The sequence below is a fragment of the Vanessa atalanta genome, chromosome 5 (genome assembly GCF_905147765.1).
Source record: "Vanessa atalanta chromosome 5, ilVanAtal1.2, whole genome shotgun sequence".
Taxonomy (NCBI): domain Eukaryota; kingdom Metazoa; phylum Arthropoda; class Insecta; order Lepidoptera; family Nymphalidae; genus Vanessa; species Vanessa atalanta.
Genome location: NC_061875.1, coordinates 6,932,524 through 6,947,699, shown reverse-complemented (window position 1 = coordinate 6,947,699; position 15,176 = coordinate 6,932,524). Strand labels below are relative to the sequence as shown.

Genomic DNA, 15,176 nt, shown 5'->3' with positions numbered 1-15,176 from the left:
ATATACTATTATAATATGAAAATTTGACAATTTTTTATGTATTTACGGGAAATAGTAAAAAATGTAACTAAACCTTATTTGTCTTTTATTACGTAATCTAAATCTCAGGACTGTAAAAATATTAAATAGCTTTATTGATATAAATCTGAAATATTCCTCTAAATTAAAAATCCTAAATATTTTTCGACATACGTAATATATTATCAAATTTAGTATTGTAAAAAAATACGCATATATTTGTAGTCTACAACGCCATCTTGAATAAAGAAAAGAAATCTTGTCTTAACCATAAGACTGGTTATTTGGCCATGATATCTCAGCCTTTATTCAGCAACTCAGAAAATTCGCGACTCATACGATAGATGTCAGTACCCTCACTTCGATTAATATTTTCTATTATTCCATTCTGCATACATTTAATTTTATTTACATTTCATTTATTCTTATTTAAGAAAAAATTCTATCATTTTCGAAAGGGAACTCCTAAAAAAAATAATTAATAATGTAGATAGCAATATTGAAACAGCGTTATTTAGAAACGATAAGATTCTACAAATACAGACAAGATTCTGCAAAACCAAAAATAAATACTAACGAAATATTTTTTAAAAAAAGAACATAAATGTTATATTCGTTTATTATATCGCCCATTGTATTTTTTAAATGTGTTTTAACGTAATATTTGATAAAGGATCGCGTTTGTTATTTTTAAAGTATAATTTTGCATATTTTCCTTTGCTATACACAAAATCTGATGATATTTTTTAATCACCAATAATATTTATAGATGGTTTGCAATTCTATATTAACTATCAACTATTTATTATAGGTTGTGTTTATTGTGTCATTGCACTCATTTCTATAAGTTTACCATCCCTTATGTATTTTAAAATTAGCAAGAAGTTTTCATGGGATATGTATTATTTAATAATGGTTAGCTCATATCTTTTCTGCTAATCAATTATGACAAATATCACGACATTTCGCCGCGAAAACGCACAAAACCAATAACACACACTTTCCCATTTATGATATTAGTAGATTTATAGATTTGACATTTATAATTGGCATTACTTATGTGTACCTGCTATGTGTAATAAACACTAAATGAATATTTTAAATAAAGAACACCGATTAATAATCATTATCATAAATTATTAAATACAAATATTTAAGTTTGCAAATGATAATTATTTACGTAACACCCATTTACCAACGTAAAGTTCAGCCAACATTCGTTCCCTTTTCGGTTAACAGATGGTATTTCGACTGTTGGCAATAATAGTGTTATATAATGTGGAAGATGTCATCATAGGGTCCCATTAAGCTCGTTAACTCACCTATGATCCGATGTCATCTGTCACGCAGACGCACAACGTTCCAATATACAAAGAGTGATAACTTTCGACAGTATTTCGATATATCATAAATCAACAATGGGCGGCTTTTATCGAAGACGGGCGTGTACTTTGTATTATATAATATGTATTATATAAAATGGCTATGATAATTATTAAATCAATAGTACGGTACTTATTTATTTTAAACCATTTTACACCATAAATTATAAGAAACAATGACTATGTTTTATAGAAGTATACTGTTCTCAGCATAAATATTACTAATTTATTCGAATAGTTAAACTTGCGAATGAGCTTTAACTAGTTTAACACCTTATTTTACAACTCTATATTAGTTTTTTATTTACTGCTGAGTTCATCAACTTGTTTATTTTAAATGCTCGTCTATTTATAAATATAGAATTACATTTATATTTTTTTTTGCCCCGTATTCGTGCATACAATTATAATGGGCTTTTGCTATTTAATAAAAAAAATTGCTGTCAAAGGCCTTTGACAGCTTGAACCTTACGGATGTATACTGTTCTAAACTTTATATGATATACAAACCGACATCTAGATTTCGCTAGTATATAGTTCATATGCAAATTAAATATTGACTAGTCTCTAAAACGGTTTATTGTAAAGTTTAATTGAATTAAATACAATTGACATTTGATTTGCTACTTTTAATGCCTTGAATTATTATGCTTTCTATATATAATATAAATAATGTAAATTGTTTCACATAACAACAATTATTTATTTATTATTTTATACTATTATTCTTAAATACCGCTTAAATGTTAACTTCAATCGAATACACAATTTAGTTTTATTAATTAATTATTAGTAATATTATCAACATAATTCTGGTACGTGTCGTGTTATTCAATAAATAAGTGTACATTTAAATGTACATTGTTTACTAAACTAGATTTTTTTATTTTATGTACTTTGGTAGAGTCATATTATTACTTAAATTTATGTGTTGATTCAACTTACAAAAGTTGATATCAATATTCCACGGCATTTCAAGAAAAATCACTTACCATATATATATATATATATATATATATATATATATATATTTATAAATGATTTATTGATTATAAACCAATACAATTGTTGTGTTCGTTGCCACCTAAACATTAATAGACCGGTTAAGAAGTTTCAATACAACTGACAAACTTTCATAGGCTGTTGATTTATTAAAAGTAAAATGATTTGTATGGTTACATTATGTATCCAAATTTATGGAAAATTAGGATAAGGATGACCAAATCTTTCGATTCAGTTGATAGCATCTGACTTGTTTTGTATTTGTTTGGTAAGTGGACTGTGCAGATCAAATCGCGATTAGAGGAGTTATAGGCGACTTTAAAGAAAGAAGGAGCTTCGAGGGGGTTATTCGGTTGTTTTTTTTATACCAGTGATCTCCTTAATTAATGAATCGACTTATTTCTTTTTTAGGAGAGGAATACTTTCCATTTGGTCCCAGTTAATATTGAAGAAAAAAATTTAAGCCGCTTTTTGTTGTAATGTTTAGATTGGGAGTTTCTATTTTTATGTTATTAATAAAATTTAATATTCGACCTTTTCTACAAAACTAATACTAGGTTTAGGTTTAAAGTAAAAATTTCTTTATTATCAACAATGACATACAGTCACTTATGTGATAACATAAATTAAAGTAGGAACGTGCAATTCGTCTTCGTTGCCATTCTATGTACAATTATTGTAAGCAAAAATAGAACAAAAACAAATAAATTTATGCTCAATTTTGTTCCAATGTTTGTGATGAAAAAAAAAGAAAAAAATGTATATTATTTGTTCAATTAATAATCGAATGTTTTTAAATGCATGAAATGAATCAACATTTTTATATGTGAGGGTATACTGTTATAAAGCCGCGCTCCGTTGAATGTTATTGTTGTTTTGCCGTATGACGTGCGATGTTGAGGCAGCTAGCCCCTCGGCTGCTGCGCTCGGAAACTTGTTTTTGCTTAGTGAACGAAAGATTAGTACGGATACTCCTATTAAAACTAACTTCTGATGACTTGGCGATTACCGCTAGGTAAGTCTTTGAGCTATCAAAGACTGAGCCTGGCCATTCAAGGAAATAATAGCTCCAGCGTCATAGACACAATGCCACAAACAATTTGTATGGACAGCGTATATTTAAATTATTTTATATACCTATATTTTGTATACATATATGATAAATTATTGAGAATAATTAGAAAGTTCTATTAATCGGCATTTCTCAAAATCCAATAAATATGCTGAGTGATGAGTCTCTTAAAATTAAAAAAATGTCAATGTTGTACGAATCGGAACCCTGATGGCGTTTTCTGGTTTTATGATCACTATGTCCGTAAACAGTTCCAGTTATATATAATAAAACGAACGTCTTTACCCCGTATATATAAAACTCTATGTATATTTTATTTATTATTATATATTACAATGCCTTGTATAAAAACGACTCATGGCAACCCAATTATCTTTTGCTTCACGAATCTTCATCAAGCTTAGTTCTAAACTCGTTGTTATTACCTGCAAACTAATGATTTGTTTAAAAATAAACTATATGGTAAATCTTAACTATTAAAGAATTTTATCGTTAAATATTTTAAATTAAATAAAAAGCAATGGTCTGTGCTATATTTAAAATGATTTATTTGATTTGTTTTAGATGCACTATGAACTGTTTCTCTCTGCTATACTAGTGGTAGTTTATTGTGCACCGTTGCCAAAGGATAGCGACTCTACAATATTAAGCTACAACTACACAAACGACGGAAAAGGTGGCTACAATTACAGGTATAGTCTCTCTTCTTATTAACTAATGAAATATTACAAGCCTAACATTTAATACATGCATGTAATAATTTGCTTCTTAGTCTGCTAAATTGTTCTCATTCGATTCGGTAAATATATATTCTAATATTACTAACAAGTGCTTATCAAAAATATATTTTGTTATTAGTAAAACATAGGAACGTTAGGTTAAAATAGAAATTTTGATTAGTAAAATCTGAACGAAAGACAATTATATAATTTCAATTACAATATGTTTTCGTCTTAAAATACAAAAACTTAATATTTAAGCTTAAAACTAAATATTTTTTATTTTAAATTTTGTATAATTACTTTGCAGTTGTATAATTATATTATATTGTATAATCTAAATAAGGCAAACAATTTGAAAATTACAGATTTGAAACATCAAACGGAATAATAAGAGAAGAATCAGGTACACTAGTCGACGTGGGTTTGCCGAACGAACATATTCTTGTAAAAGGGTCATATTCATACATAAATTCTGATAGAGTTTTGATAACTGTGTACTATGTTGCTGATGACAAGGGATATAGAATAATAAAACCACCATCTGTCGCAATCGTAAGTTAAAAATAATAGAAATATGAATTTAAGCCTGTAAATGTCGTACTACTGGTCTAAGGCCACCTTGAAAAGAAGTTTCCGCCACACTGCTCCAACGCAGATATGTATCTGCCACACATGCCAGATTTTCTTCCGACAGATTTAGATTTGCTCACAATGTATTGTTTCACCACCGAACACGAGCAAATATATAAACAAAATCTTAACTCATAAAAATTCAGTAGTGCTCGCCCTGGTTTGAACCTGCAAACTTTGGTTAAGATCACGATTTTTGATTATTAAAAAAAACATCAGAATAAAGCCGCGAGGGCCCACTTTATTCTTTATTTTATTTTATTATTTTTTTTATATTATTTTTTTTAGGCTTTATTCTCATGTTTTTTTTTTTAAACTCTTATACTCTAATTTCTTAAAATTATAAATATGTACTATATTTCGTACTGTTTTTTTTATTTCAGTCTGTCTACTCGGACTCGGTGTCTCCAGCTGTCCTAGCAACGCTTCTGGGGAAATAAAGAAAGTTCTTCTTTCTGTCGGCAATTCACTTACCTAAGCGTGCACGCCTTGTATTTTAATAGTTAGTACGTAAATTTGACAAATACTTGTCGGTCAAAGGCGTCGATAAGGCAAATATTTGTGTGTGTTTGTGATAATATTCACAGTATGATTTGATTACTGTGATTTTTTTCCTAATATACGCGAATATATTAAACATTTCAAACATTATCACACAAACACTCCATTCAAATGGAAGTTTGGCGTTTACCTAATTTATTTAATAATAAAAAGGTATTTAATATTGTTTAAAATTATTTTATTTTAATGAATGTAACGGCTTACTGAGTGAAATATAATTTGAAACAAAACTTATGATTGTTTTAATAATTTACAAAAACAAAATACATCTTTGAAATCAAGTAAAAAATGACAGTGTTGATATATAATTTTTATTATTTTATTTTATTGCTTCATTTTATTGCACATCACGTCGAATTATAAATTACTTTTTAAGATTGTGTTCGTTGCTTAGGGTTATAATGCAATTTATTATAAAAATCTCGAGACATGTAGGTATTAGCTAAATATTAGGTTTCAAGTAAATATATCTACATATGTATAAATAAACTGAAATGTAAAGATGTGTGAACGCTATTTTAACACGCAATGCGTAAAGGCTGACCGCACTCTATAGGTTAATATTTATCTTACGGCAAAGTCGTAACCGAATACATTTAATATCTATAAAACTATGAAACAAATTCCATAGTTAAATTTAAATAGTCGTTTTACAATTTATATCTATTACCTATAGAACTTTAAATTTTACTACAAATATTGTGATAAATATTAACATTGTGTTACAAATGAATCAGCCTAAGGTAAATTGATATAATATGTTGTAATGGATCTTATGAATTTCTCAGTGAAATTTGAAATGAAAGAAAAAATAAAAACTTCAATAAAGGAAGCAATTTTTTTTAAATAAAAAAGTATAACGTCGACACAATTACAATAATTGTCCTACAGCGCTACAATTCTGGTTTATCTTTTAATGCGAGATTTGCGGTTTACTTGCAGCAATGGCGCAGTCGAGGTAAAATGCAGTCGCCGTCTAATTTTAATATTACCATATATTTTTTGTGTAATTGGTAGGCGGCAAATCGGCCACCGGCTGGTAAGTGATCACTACTACTCATACACATTGGGTTTGTAAGAAATAATAAACATTCCTTACATCGTCTGAGATATTATGACCCATGTGCCTATAGTGACTGGTTTAGTCACATTTCAAACCGAATCCCAAACACACTACGGACTGCTTTTTGGCGCTTGAACATCAGATGTGTCGGTGGCACGTACCCAGAGGAGCTTGCACAAAGCAAGTGATAACATAACAATATTATTATTTCTATAACGAATTTTAACAAATTACCTTGTTTTATGTATAGAGTTATTAAATCGATTCTTTTAAGTTATATTATCACCATTGAGAAATGAATAAAAACTTCCTGAGGGTTTTAACAATCATATATTCCTTCTTATTTATTTATTATTATTTATATAGATAAAGATGTTTAAAAAGATAAGTTTGTACAAAATAAGGCAACATTTCAGCCTTACTAATAAAATTATACATATTAACCATTAAGTATTATGTAAGTTGAAGTCATTATGGTGTCAACGACCTGATAATATTTGACTTCGCATTTATTGCAAAATAATGATATCCACACGTTTAAAATTTATATACATATTCTAATGTTATAAACTTTACATTTAAATTATGATTACATAACTCATAAGTTTATTTTTTTATCAAAGTAGATAATTTTATTTACATAAGAATTATTAACATTAAGTTCTGAAATATATACAAATATGAATTAAAAATAGTTGCTGTATGAATCTAGACCGCGTGGAATGGTGGCAAGAATGCTAACAGCATTTCACCGTTGAATCACTTAGTTAAAAGAACTCATAAGTTAGTTTCGTCTATTAGACTGCTTCATTTATCTAGATGCGTCTATATTTAGAATTTGTTACCAAAAATTTTTTACTATATTTGTTATCTAATAAATATAAATGAGTTTAAAAATAGAAATATAAATGTTATAAATAGCATTAGAACTAACAAAGATTTTTCTTAATCAAAATTAATTACGTTTCTGTGTTCTATAATATCTTTTCTGTCTGGGTCAGTGAACCTAAAAATATTAAGTAAAAAACGTTCCAACGATTCCCACGCCGAACCTTAAGATACCTTAAGATACGCTTACAACTTAATGCAACCCAATCCTGGGCAATACTTGTCTTGTACAATACATTTCAATGACAAATTAAGTATACCGCCAGTATAACGCCATATTCGATTTGGCGTAAGACATCTTCAGATAATGACCTCATTGATTGTTGGCATTGCAGTAAAATGGGTAATAAATTAGTGCATTTTAAACAATACGCTTTGGCATGCTCTATATATGATTATATTGTGTTAACGATCATATTTATAACTTTTTTTCATAATTTGGGATTATGTTCTTATCTATTAACAATGTTGAAAGTTCACAGATACACCTGGAAAGTAACGAGAGTATATTCAAGACGTACACGTAATGTTTTAAATGTTTAAATACCTATATAATTAAATATTCTAGCTCTAAATCTGTCTTAAACAGAATTCGTAACTTTTGTCTTAAAAACTTTGATACAAATATCTAACAATGTAAATTCTCAGGTTTATGCTGTAATGTGCTGTAATGCTTTTATATAATGATTTTGACTTTGACTACTCCATTTACCTAACAAAGACGAAAACAATGGGTCACTGATTAGACTCTAACCTTTCAGGTCGAAACATTTACCTAGTAGTCGAAGCTGCTTATGAGGAAGTACCCAGATAGATGCTGCCTCGAGACTAGACAGTCTACTCAGACGAGTATAAGCAAAAACATCGCTTAAATCGATTTAATGTTTTGCTATGAATCTTTAATTAAGGTCAAACTATATCGGTGTGAATTCTTTAAAAAAAAAGGCGTTTAAATATTTTATATATATTTGTATTAAGATGTCAAATAAAACAAATTGTTAAGGTAATTAATGATATGTCGAAAATATAATTCAAATATTAAGCGACAACAACTACTATAACGCAACGTCTTACCGCACACGATAGCTACACTATATTTTTATCGTACTCAAAAGTCATAAGCAAACATATCTTAACATCTATGAAATTACTGACACAATTTCCAAAGTAATAAATATAAATCGGCGTTTTCCATTTCATACCTATAAATAATGCTCAAGAATTTACTATCATTTTTGTAATAAATATTAACATTACATTTTTATTTGATCACGTTAAGCTTTACATTTTTTTTAATGTGTCCCGGTTAGTATTTAGCTATACTGTTATGATCATATAACATTTTAGAGTGTGATTTAAGTTAAGAGACGTGCACGAGTGCGATGATTTCGCACGATATTCTGCATAGGTATGTTTTGACCTTGTACATTCTATGGGCGTATATATCGAAATGGCCAAAGGGATTATTTCGAGTAAAATTTCAGCCGTTCATTGATAAGTAGCTAAATTATTGCCCAGAATACATTTATGTCAAAGCTATTTAGTTTCAATTTTACAAATAGCATTTTTCTTATTTAATAAAATATTAATATTACAATAAACGTTGACAATTTCTTTACTAGTATACATCTATGCTGCAATTTTATTTAGATAATTTATATATTTGTATGAAATGTTCATTCAATTTATATTAGGTCATTATATATTTTACGATATTAAAAAATAATAAAACTGTTGACGAATAGAATGTTTAGGTACTATATATTTTTTTTTAATTAAGATAATTTATAGAATGTATATATATTTTTTTTATTTTATCGTATAAAATTATTATACGGCATAGAGGACCGAGTAAAATCAAATAAAAACAGCAGTAGTTATATAAAAAAAAGGCTGTTAAATATATTTGCTAAGTTACGTACGAGCAGTACCTACAATAACAAATATTTGTACGGAATATATGAAATAATCGATAATGATTATTCCGGTACCTAAAATGCTGCCTCGTAAAATATACGAAGTTAGCCAATACACAACTCTTATGAAACCAATCAATTTTAGAGTAATCTTTGATTTGAAATAGAAAATTTTGGCAGAGTGGTATTTCAATTTCGTTTTCTCGGATAAGAATATTATTTTTAATGATTAATAAGTAACCTATCATATTTTATAAAATATCACCCTATAATTTAACCATTATATTTGATAATTTTATTATTAATTTACATAAAGACAAATAACAAATAAAAAAATATCTTAATCGATTTAATATTTTAAAGAAAACAAATGTCCTTTCTTGGATTTTAAGCTTGCTTGATACCGAATTCCGTCAAATTCAGTTCAGTGTTTTGGCCGTGAAATAGCAACATACAGACAGACAGATTTACTTTCGTATTTATAATAATTATTATAGATTAAGATTACCTCTCTTTAGTATTAGAACATGCTATTGTATTTGCCATTTCGTGCATTTGAATTATGACTGTTGCCTGTTATTTTATTGCATACGTCTTATCTTATTCTTCTCTGTTCTTTGCAATTCTTGCAGTTTTCACTGGAAAAATGCTTTTAAATTATGATAAGTTATTTCCTACATTCATTTATAATTCACAGATAACATTTTTCTAATACAGATAAATGATAATTTATTCATTCTTAAGTTTACCAATGTTGATGTCCGTTTAACTGTTGCTCCATAAGAAGTGCTTGTTACTAATATTAAAATCTACAAATATTACTCAATTCTCCTTCACACTTTTCTTTAACTATATACTTAAAATGAATATTTTTCTTATTTGTATTGTATACATCTTCCCGACACATTTTTATATTAATTACAAAGTTTAAAAATTGCAATTTATTATTGTGTGTTGAGTTATGTATGTGGAATAAATATAATTTACCGGAAATTACCAGATTTGTCTAACGATGGCGAATTCTGGAATAAGTTCCATATATTCCAAGCCATTATTAAATACCACTTACCTATATCCGTGGCTGAATCCATAAATATTCTTTTTTCTCTCTAAATTCCAGCAAAATGATGATGTTTTATAAGCTGTTGGCCTTGACATGTGTTATTTGTAATAGGTAAAAGGTGCGTGGCTCCGCCTATACACAGAAATCTTCTGTATAACCGTCATTTTTCCTATGCCCAAAGCCCTAAAATGAAGTAAAAAACTTTGTAATAAAATTAAGTTAATCATGTAAACAAGTATTATGTATTTAAAATCTTATATTGTGTATATATGCAATTGTAGTTGCAAGTGATACGTTAAATGCTAATAATGGTAATGGATAGTAAAATGCACGAAAATGCTGCAAAATATGCTAAAAAATAAGTACTCAGCAATGAAAGTACTCTATAAAAAATCAAACGTTATACGTCCTGTTTTATTTTATTTTTCATATTATCAAACTATTTACGCCTCACTATTCTCGCTAATTTAGACTACCAAGGGAATCAAAATCTACTTTGATCCGTTGACTTAGAAACATGAAATTTGACAAGAAGTAATATTATGGTATTGTATTGTATGTTGGACGTTTTCGTGATCGACTTTCGTAGACCTTTGAAAGGAAATACAGTGTTTCCTTTTCTATTTCCAAGAAATTCTTACACCTTATGTAATAAAAATGGCTCCATGATTTAATAATAAAATAATTCAAATATACATATGTGACAATTTTAGTAGTTTTGGCATATCGACAGATAATATAGAAATATTTACTTGGTGGTGGGGCTTTGTGGAAATCCGTCTGGGTAGGTATCACCCACTCATACACGAAGGGTGAATGAGCCAGTGTAATTACAAGTACAAGACTCAATATTTCTTACTACACCAATATTCATGACGCAGTGATGACCGCTTACCATCAGGTCGCCCATTTGCCTGCCGGCCAAACTATACTATAAAAAAGATAATATTTTTAAATATGAACTGAACTTTATAACTTGAACAGAAATTGGTTTTATCTTTTCAAAATATATTTCGGACAAGATTACATTTTAATTATATTACATTTTTTTATACTAAATCAATTTTGGATATAAACATCTTGAGGCAATCTTTTTATTATCTTCATCTCGAATCTTCATTCGGTTTAGTTGTGTATTTATTTTATTTCATGAAAAATGATTTATTTCAAAAATATATCTCGTAACGTAAGTTAAACTGTTGCAGTTTTTTGTGTATCTATGTGTCGTTTCACTCAAGATGTGTTTTTGTTTTGTTTTAGTTGCTCTTCTTAGTCGTGCTTTTTATTGTAATTGTAATCAATCAATGTGCACCGATACCGACGGACGATGAAGCTACAATATTAACATACGAATACACAAACGACGGAAGAGGCAACTATGATTACAGGTATAATCATTTACTTAAATTTTATCTTTTGTCTCATCAGTGTGACTCAATCATTCTCAATAATATAATTCCCTTGCCATTATTAGAAAAATTAAGAACTTTAATGAATATAATATTAACTAACAGAGAAAAAATCAAAAATGTAAAATAAAGAGCACTATTTTATTCATGGCCTCGAACCTTGATCCCTCTATTAATCCCAAGTACTCAAATTTCGCTTAGAGTTTTTAAAGTATTACATTTGTAAATATAATAACTTATTTTAATTGCAAATACAAATGAAATGTTTATTTATGTAGAATATTTTAAGTCATGTATATACTATAGTGTGGGACATACGAAAGGAAGAAACTAATACAAGTAATAATAAAATTACAGATTTGAAACCTCGAACGGAATAATACGTAAGGAAACGGGCACACTAACCGATGTGGGTCTCCCAACCGAACATATCCTCGTAAGAGGCTCGTATTCGTACTATAATCCAGAGGGTAAAGTGGTCACTGTATCCTATACTGCAGATGAGAAGGGATATAACATTTTAACTAGCCCACCACCATATTCATTTGTAAGTTACATTCCAAATAGAAATTTAATTCTAATTGTGTAAATAAAATTTGAATAAATTTAATGACGAAGTGGAGACGGACTCGACGAAAAGTAAACTAAAAAACAAATTTATCATAGACAATACAATGTATTCGTTTTTGGCAGTAGATTAATTTTTAAAAACTGGTACCTAGCCAAACAATATGCACTTATAGCTATATATATTACATTATGAGGAATCAATTATATCAAATATCTTGTTTTTATATTACAGCCACCTGCACCAGTATCTTCAGCTGTTCTCGCAACTCTGCTAGGCTGATGAATTATCTACATATATTTATTTTTAAATATTGAATTAAAGTAATAATTGGTTACTCCTTATGAATGGTAATAGTTCTAATAGAATAAATAAAATCACTAATAAGCAAGCTCACTTTATGAACAATATAAAAATCAAATCAGTCATTATTCGAGTTTTATATTGTTTTTTTTTTTTTTTAATAATATATAAACAAGAAAAGTAATAAATTTTATTTTTAAATTTGGAATTCAGAAGTTGTTTCAGTTTAGAATATTAAAGTTACATTTACGTAATGATTACAAAAACTGACTTAGAGATTTGGTTTATGTGTATTTTTTTTTTACAAAATATACTAATGACTCGAATTATTATTTGCGTTTATCATTTGTTTCATTTCTGTTATATCTTTATTTAAAATCAATAAAATATACTGACATCTTTTTTTAATTGTTTTCTTTATACTCTAATAAAAAGTATAGTAAAAAGAGGTTTTACTCTTATTTGATGATACATTCCTGTTACAATTCTAACTCAGATATACACGGCTTTAATTTAATCACATAACAATAACAGACATTGTTTAAGGTATACTTTAGATCGCATATTATATTATATATTAAAATATATAAATAATTATGAAACATACTTAGTGGAATAGTCATTGTTATTTTCACTAAAAGTCATTAAAATTAAATATAATCACACAAATGATCTCTCTCGGTAAGTTATTTTTTTTTATTTATTGCGATTTATTACAGGAATATTTTCGAAAATGTTTATTTAATCAAAATGATTATTACATCTAGCAATGTAATAATCAATAATAAAAATAGATTTGTTTATCGTCGTCGTCCTATAATACATTTATATTAGTTATAATAGAAATGTATATTTTTAGCATTTATTTATGTAATTTTAATCTTATTTCAACTCAGTAAAACTAATAAACATAACCAGAAGAACAAAAAATGCAAATTAACTCAATAATCAGACCGCAGCTTTTAACGATTGATCGATTCTAGTCATCTATTAAGCTTAATACATCGATTTTTTTACGAACTTCTTACATAACATATTGAGATTCATTGGCACTGATCTATTAAGATGTCAATGACATGATATAGTCCTTGACGTCGCATTGTTTGTAAAGGAATGAAGTCCAGAGTTGACATTCTTAAGGAACTGGATATAAGGTGTGGGCAGTTGGACCAATGTCGCAGTTTACTTAGACACACAGTACGAAAAAACGTTTTCAAATTATGGTGAGTTGAGATAAGTTTCTACATTTATTTATCATTCAAACACAACGTAACAAGCTTAAGCAAAGTTGAGATCAAATATTTCTAAAACTAATAAACGACTGTGAGTTTCACTTTTAATTATATAAATGATGCGATACAATTTATTTTTTGGTCCAAGAAGTGCTCGTTATCGATAAAAATGCGGAAATTAATATGAGTCAAGAACTTCGTGTAACTTTATTAAAACCTACTTATATTCCTCTTAGATGAACGATCACGACTGTTCGAATAAGTCACGTCTACTCCGGATCGTTATAATATACCATCTACATCCGTGTGTGAAATCCACAGACTCAATAAATATTTTTTGTTCTCTTGGAATTCCAGCAAAATGATGATCTTTTAAAGATAATAAGAAGTTGGCCTTGACATATGTTATATGTTACAGGTAAAAGGTGTGCGCTTCTGCCTATACGCAGTCATCGTCTATGTGATAATCGACTTTTTTTCTAAGTGCGACGCCCTTGAAACACAAGTAAAGGACTATATTTATAATAATAATGGGTTAGGGACATATAGCTTTGAGTAAGTATTGTTACATATTTATGAGCGTATGCAATCGGACATTGGAGAAAAGATGCCTTAAAATTTATTGTTTATTTAATCATTGTCAAAAGGCTTAGGTATAACAAATAAGTTCGTCTCAAGTCGTGAGCATGTCAAGTAATCTAAAAATGAAAGTCTTTGTCATAAGGATGTCACTCATAACTTTGAGCTTTTGTTTTTACTGTTTCATAACAGAGATGTCTCTGTATATCACATTGAAGAAATATGTTTCTTCATTATTTTTGTTAAAATTTTAATAGAAATATTTAAATTAAAGACTCGTTTTTTATAATATTAAATAAATTAAGGACAATTTCCAGAGCCATCGATTTTTTTAAGCTATGTTATTTGTAGCTGCTCATAAACAAGTTTTATGAATAAATTAGAACTATATTACATAAATAGTTTAAGAGTTAATTTATTAGAGGAATATTATAATTTAAGAATAAAATTCAAGGTTAAACATGTATATTAAAATGATTGTTCTTGATATTTTATTTGATGATAATTTTCGTTTTAGGTTTGAAACTATAGATGGAACTTTTAGAAGGGAAGACGGAGGAATCGCTTCGAATGCGAAAGGTGTTGTTGGCTTCGTGGTTCGTGGTGTATACGGTTTCATAGATCCTGAAGGACGTCATCATTCCGTGAGATACATAGCGGACGCGGACGGTTACCAACCACAGGCAGACGATGGTGACGTTAGATATAACGATAGACGAATAGTTTAAGTTATAAAATAAACAATGAAACGTTATTGGTCGTTTTTAT

General features: G+C 28.2%; 3 protein-coding genes across 3 annotated transcripts; all 3 read left to right on the top strand.

The window, feature by feature from the left end:
• Positions 1-3,867: 3,867 nt before the first annotated feature.
• Positions 3,868-5,503, top strand: LOC125064003 (endocuticle structural glycoprotein SgAbd-5-like). Its single transcript, XM_047670766.1, has 4 exons — positions 3,868-3,936; positions 4,039-4,166; positions 4,562-4,748; positions 5,210-5,503. Exons 1-4 carry the CDS (start codon positions 3,910-3,912, stop codon positions 5,264-5,266), a joined length of 399 nt encoding a protein of 132 aa, XP_047526722.1. The 5' UTR covers positions 3,868-3,909; the 3' UTR covers positions 5,267-5,503.
• Positions 5,504-11,200: 5,697 nt separating this feature from the next.
• Positions 11,201-12,685, top strand: LOC125064352 (endocuticle structural glycoprotein ABD-5-like). The gene is made up of 4 exons (XM_047671341.1): positions 11,201-11,218; positions 11,578-11,705; positions 12,084-12,273; positions 12,529-12,685. Exons 1-4 carry the CDS (start codon positions 11,201-11,203, stop codon positions 12,574-12,576), a joined length of 384 nt encoding a protein of 127 aa, XP_047527297.1. The 3' UTR covers positions 12,577-12,685.
• Positions 12,686-13,804: 1,119 nt separating this feature from the next.
• LOC125064351 (endocuticle structural protein SgAbd-6-like) lies at positions 13,805-15,136 on the top strand. The gene is made up of 3 exons (XM_047671340.1): positions 13,805-13,820; positions 14,248-14,384; positions 14,926-15,136. Exons 1-3 carry the CDS (start codon positions 13,818-13,820, stop codon positions 15,134-15,136), a joined length of 351 nt encoding a protein of 116 aa, XP_047527296.1. The 5' UTR covers positions 13,805-13,817.
• Positions 15,137-15,176: the final 40 nt, after the last annotated feature.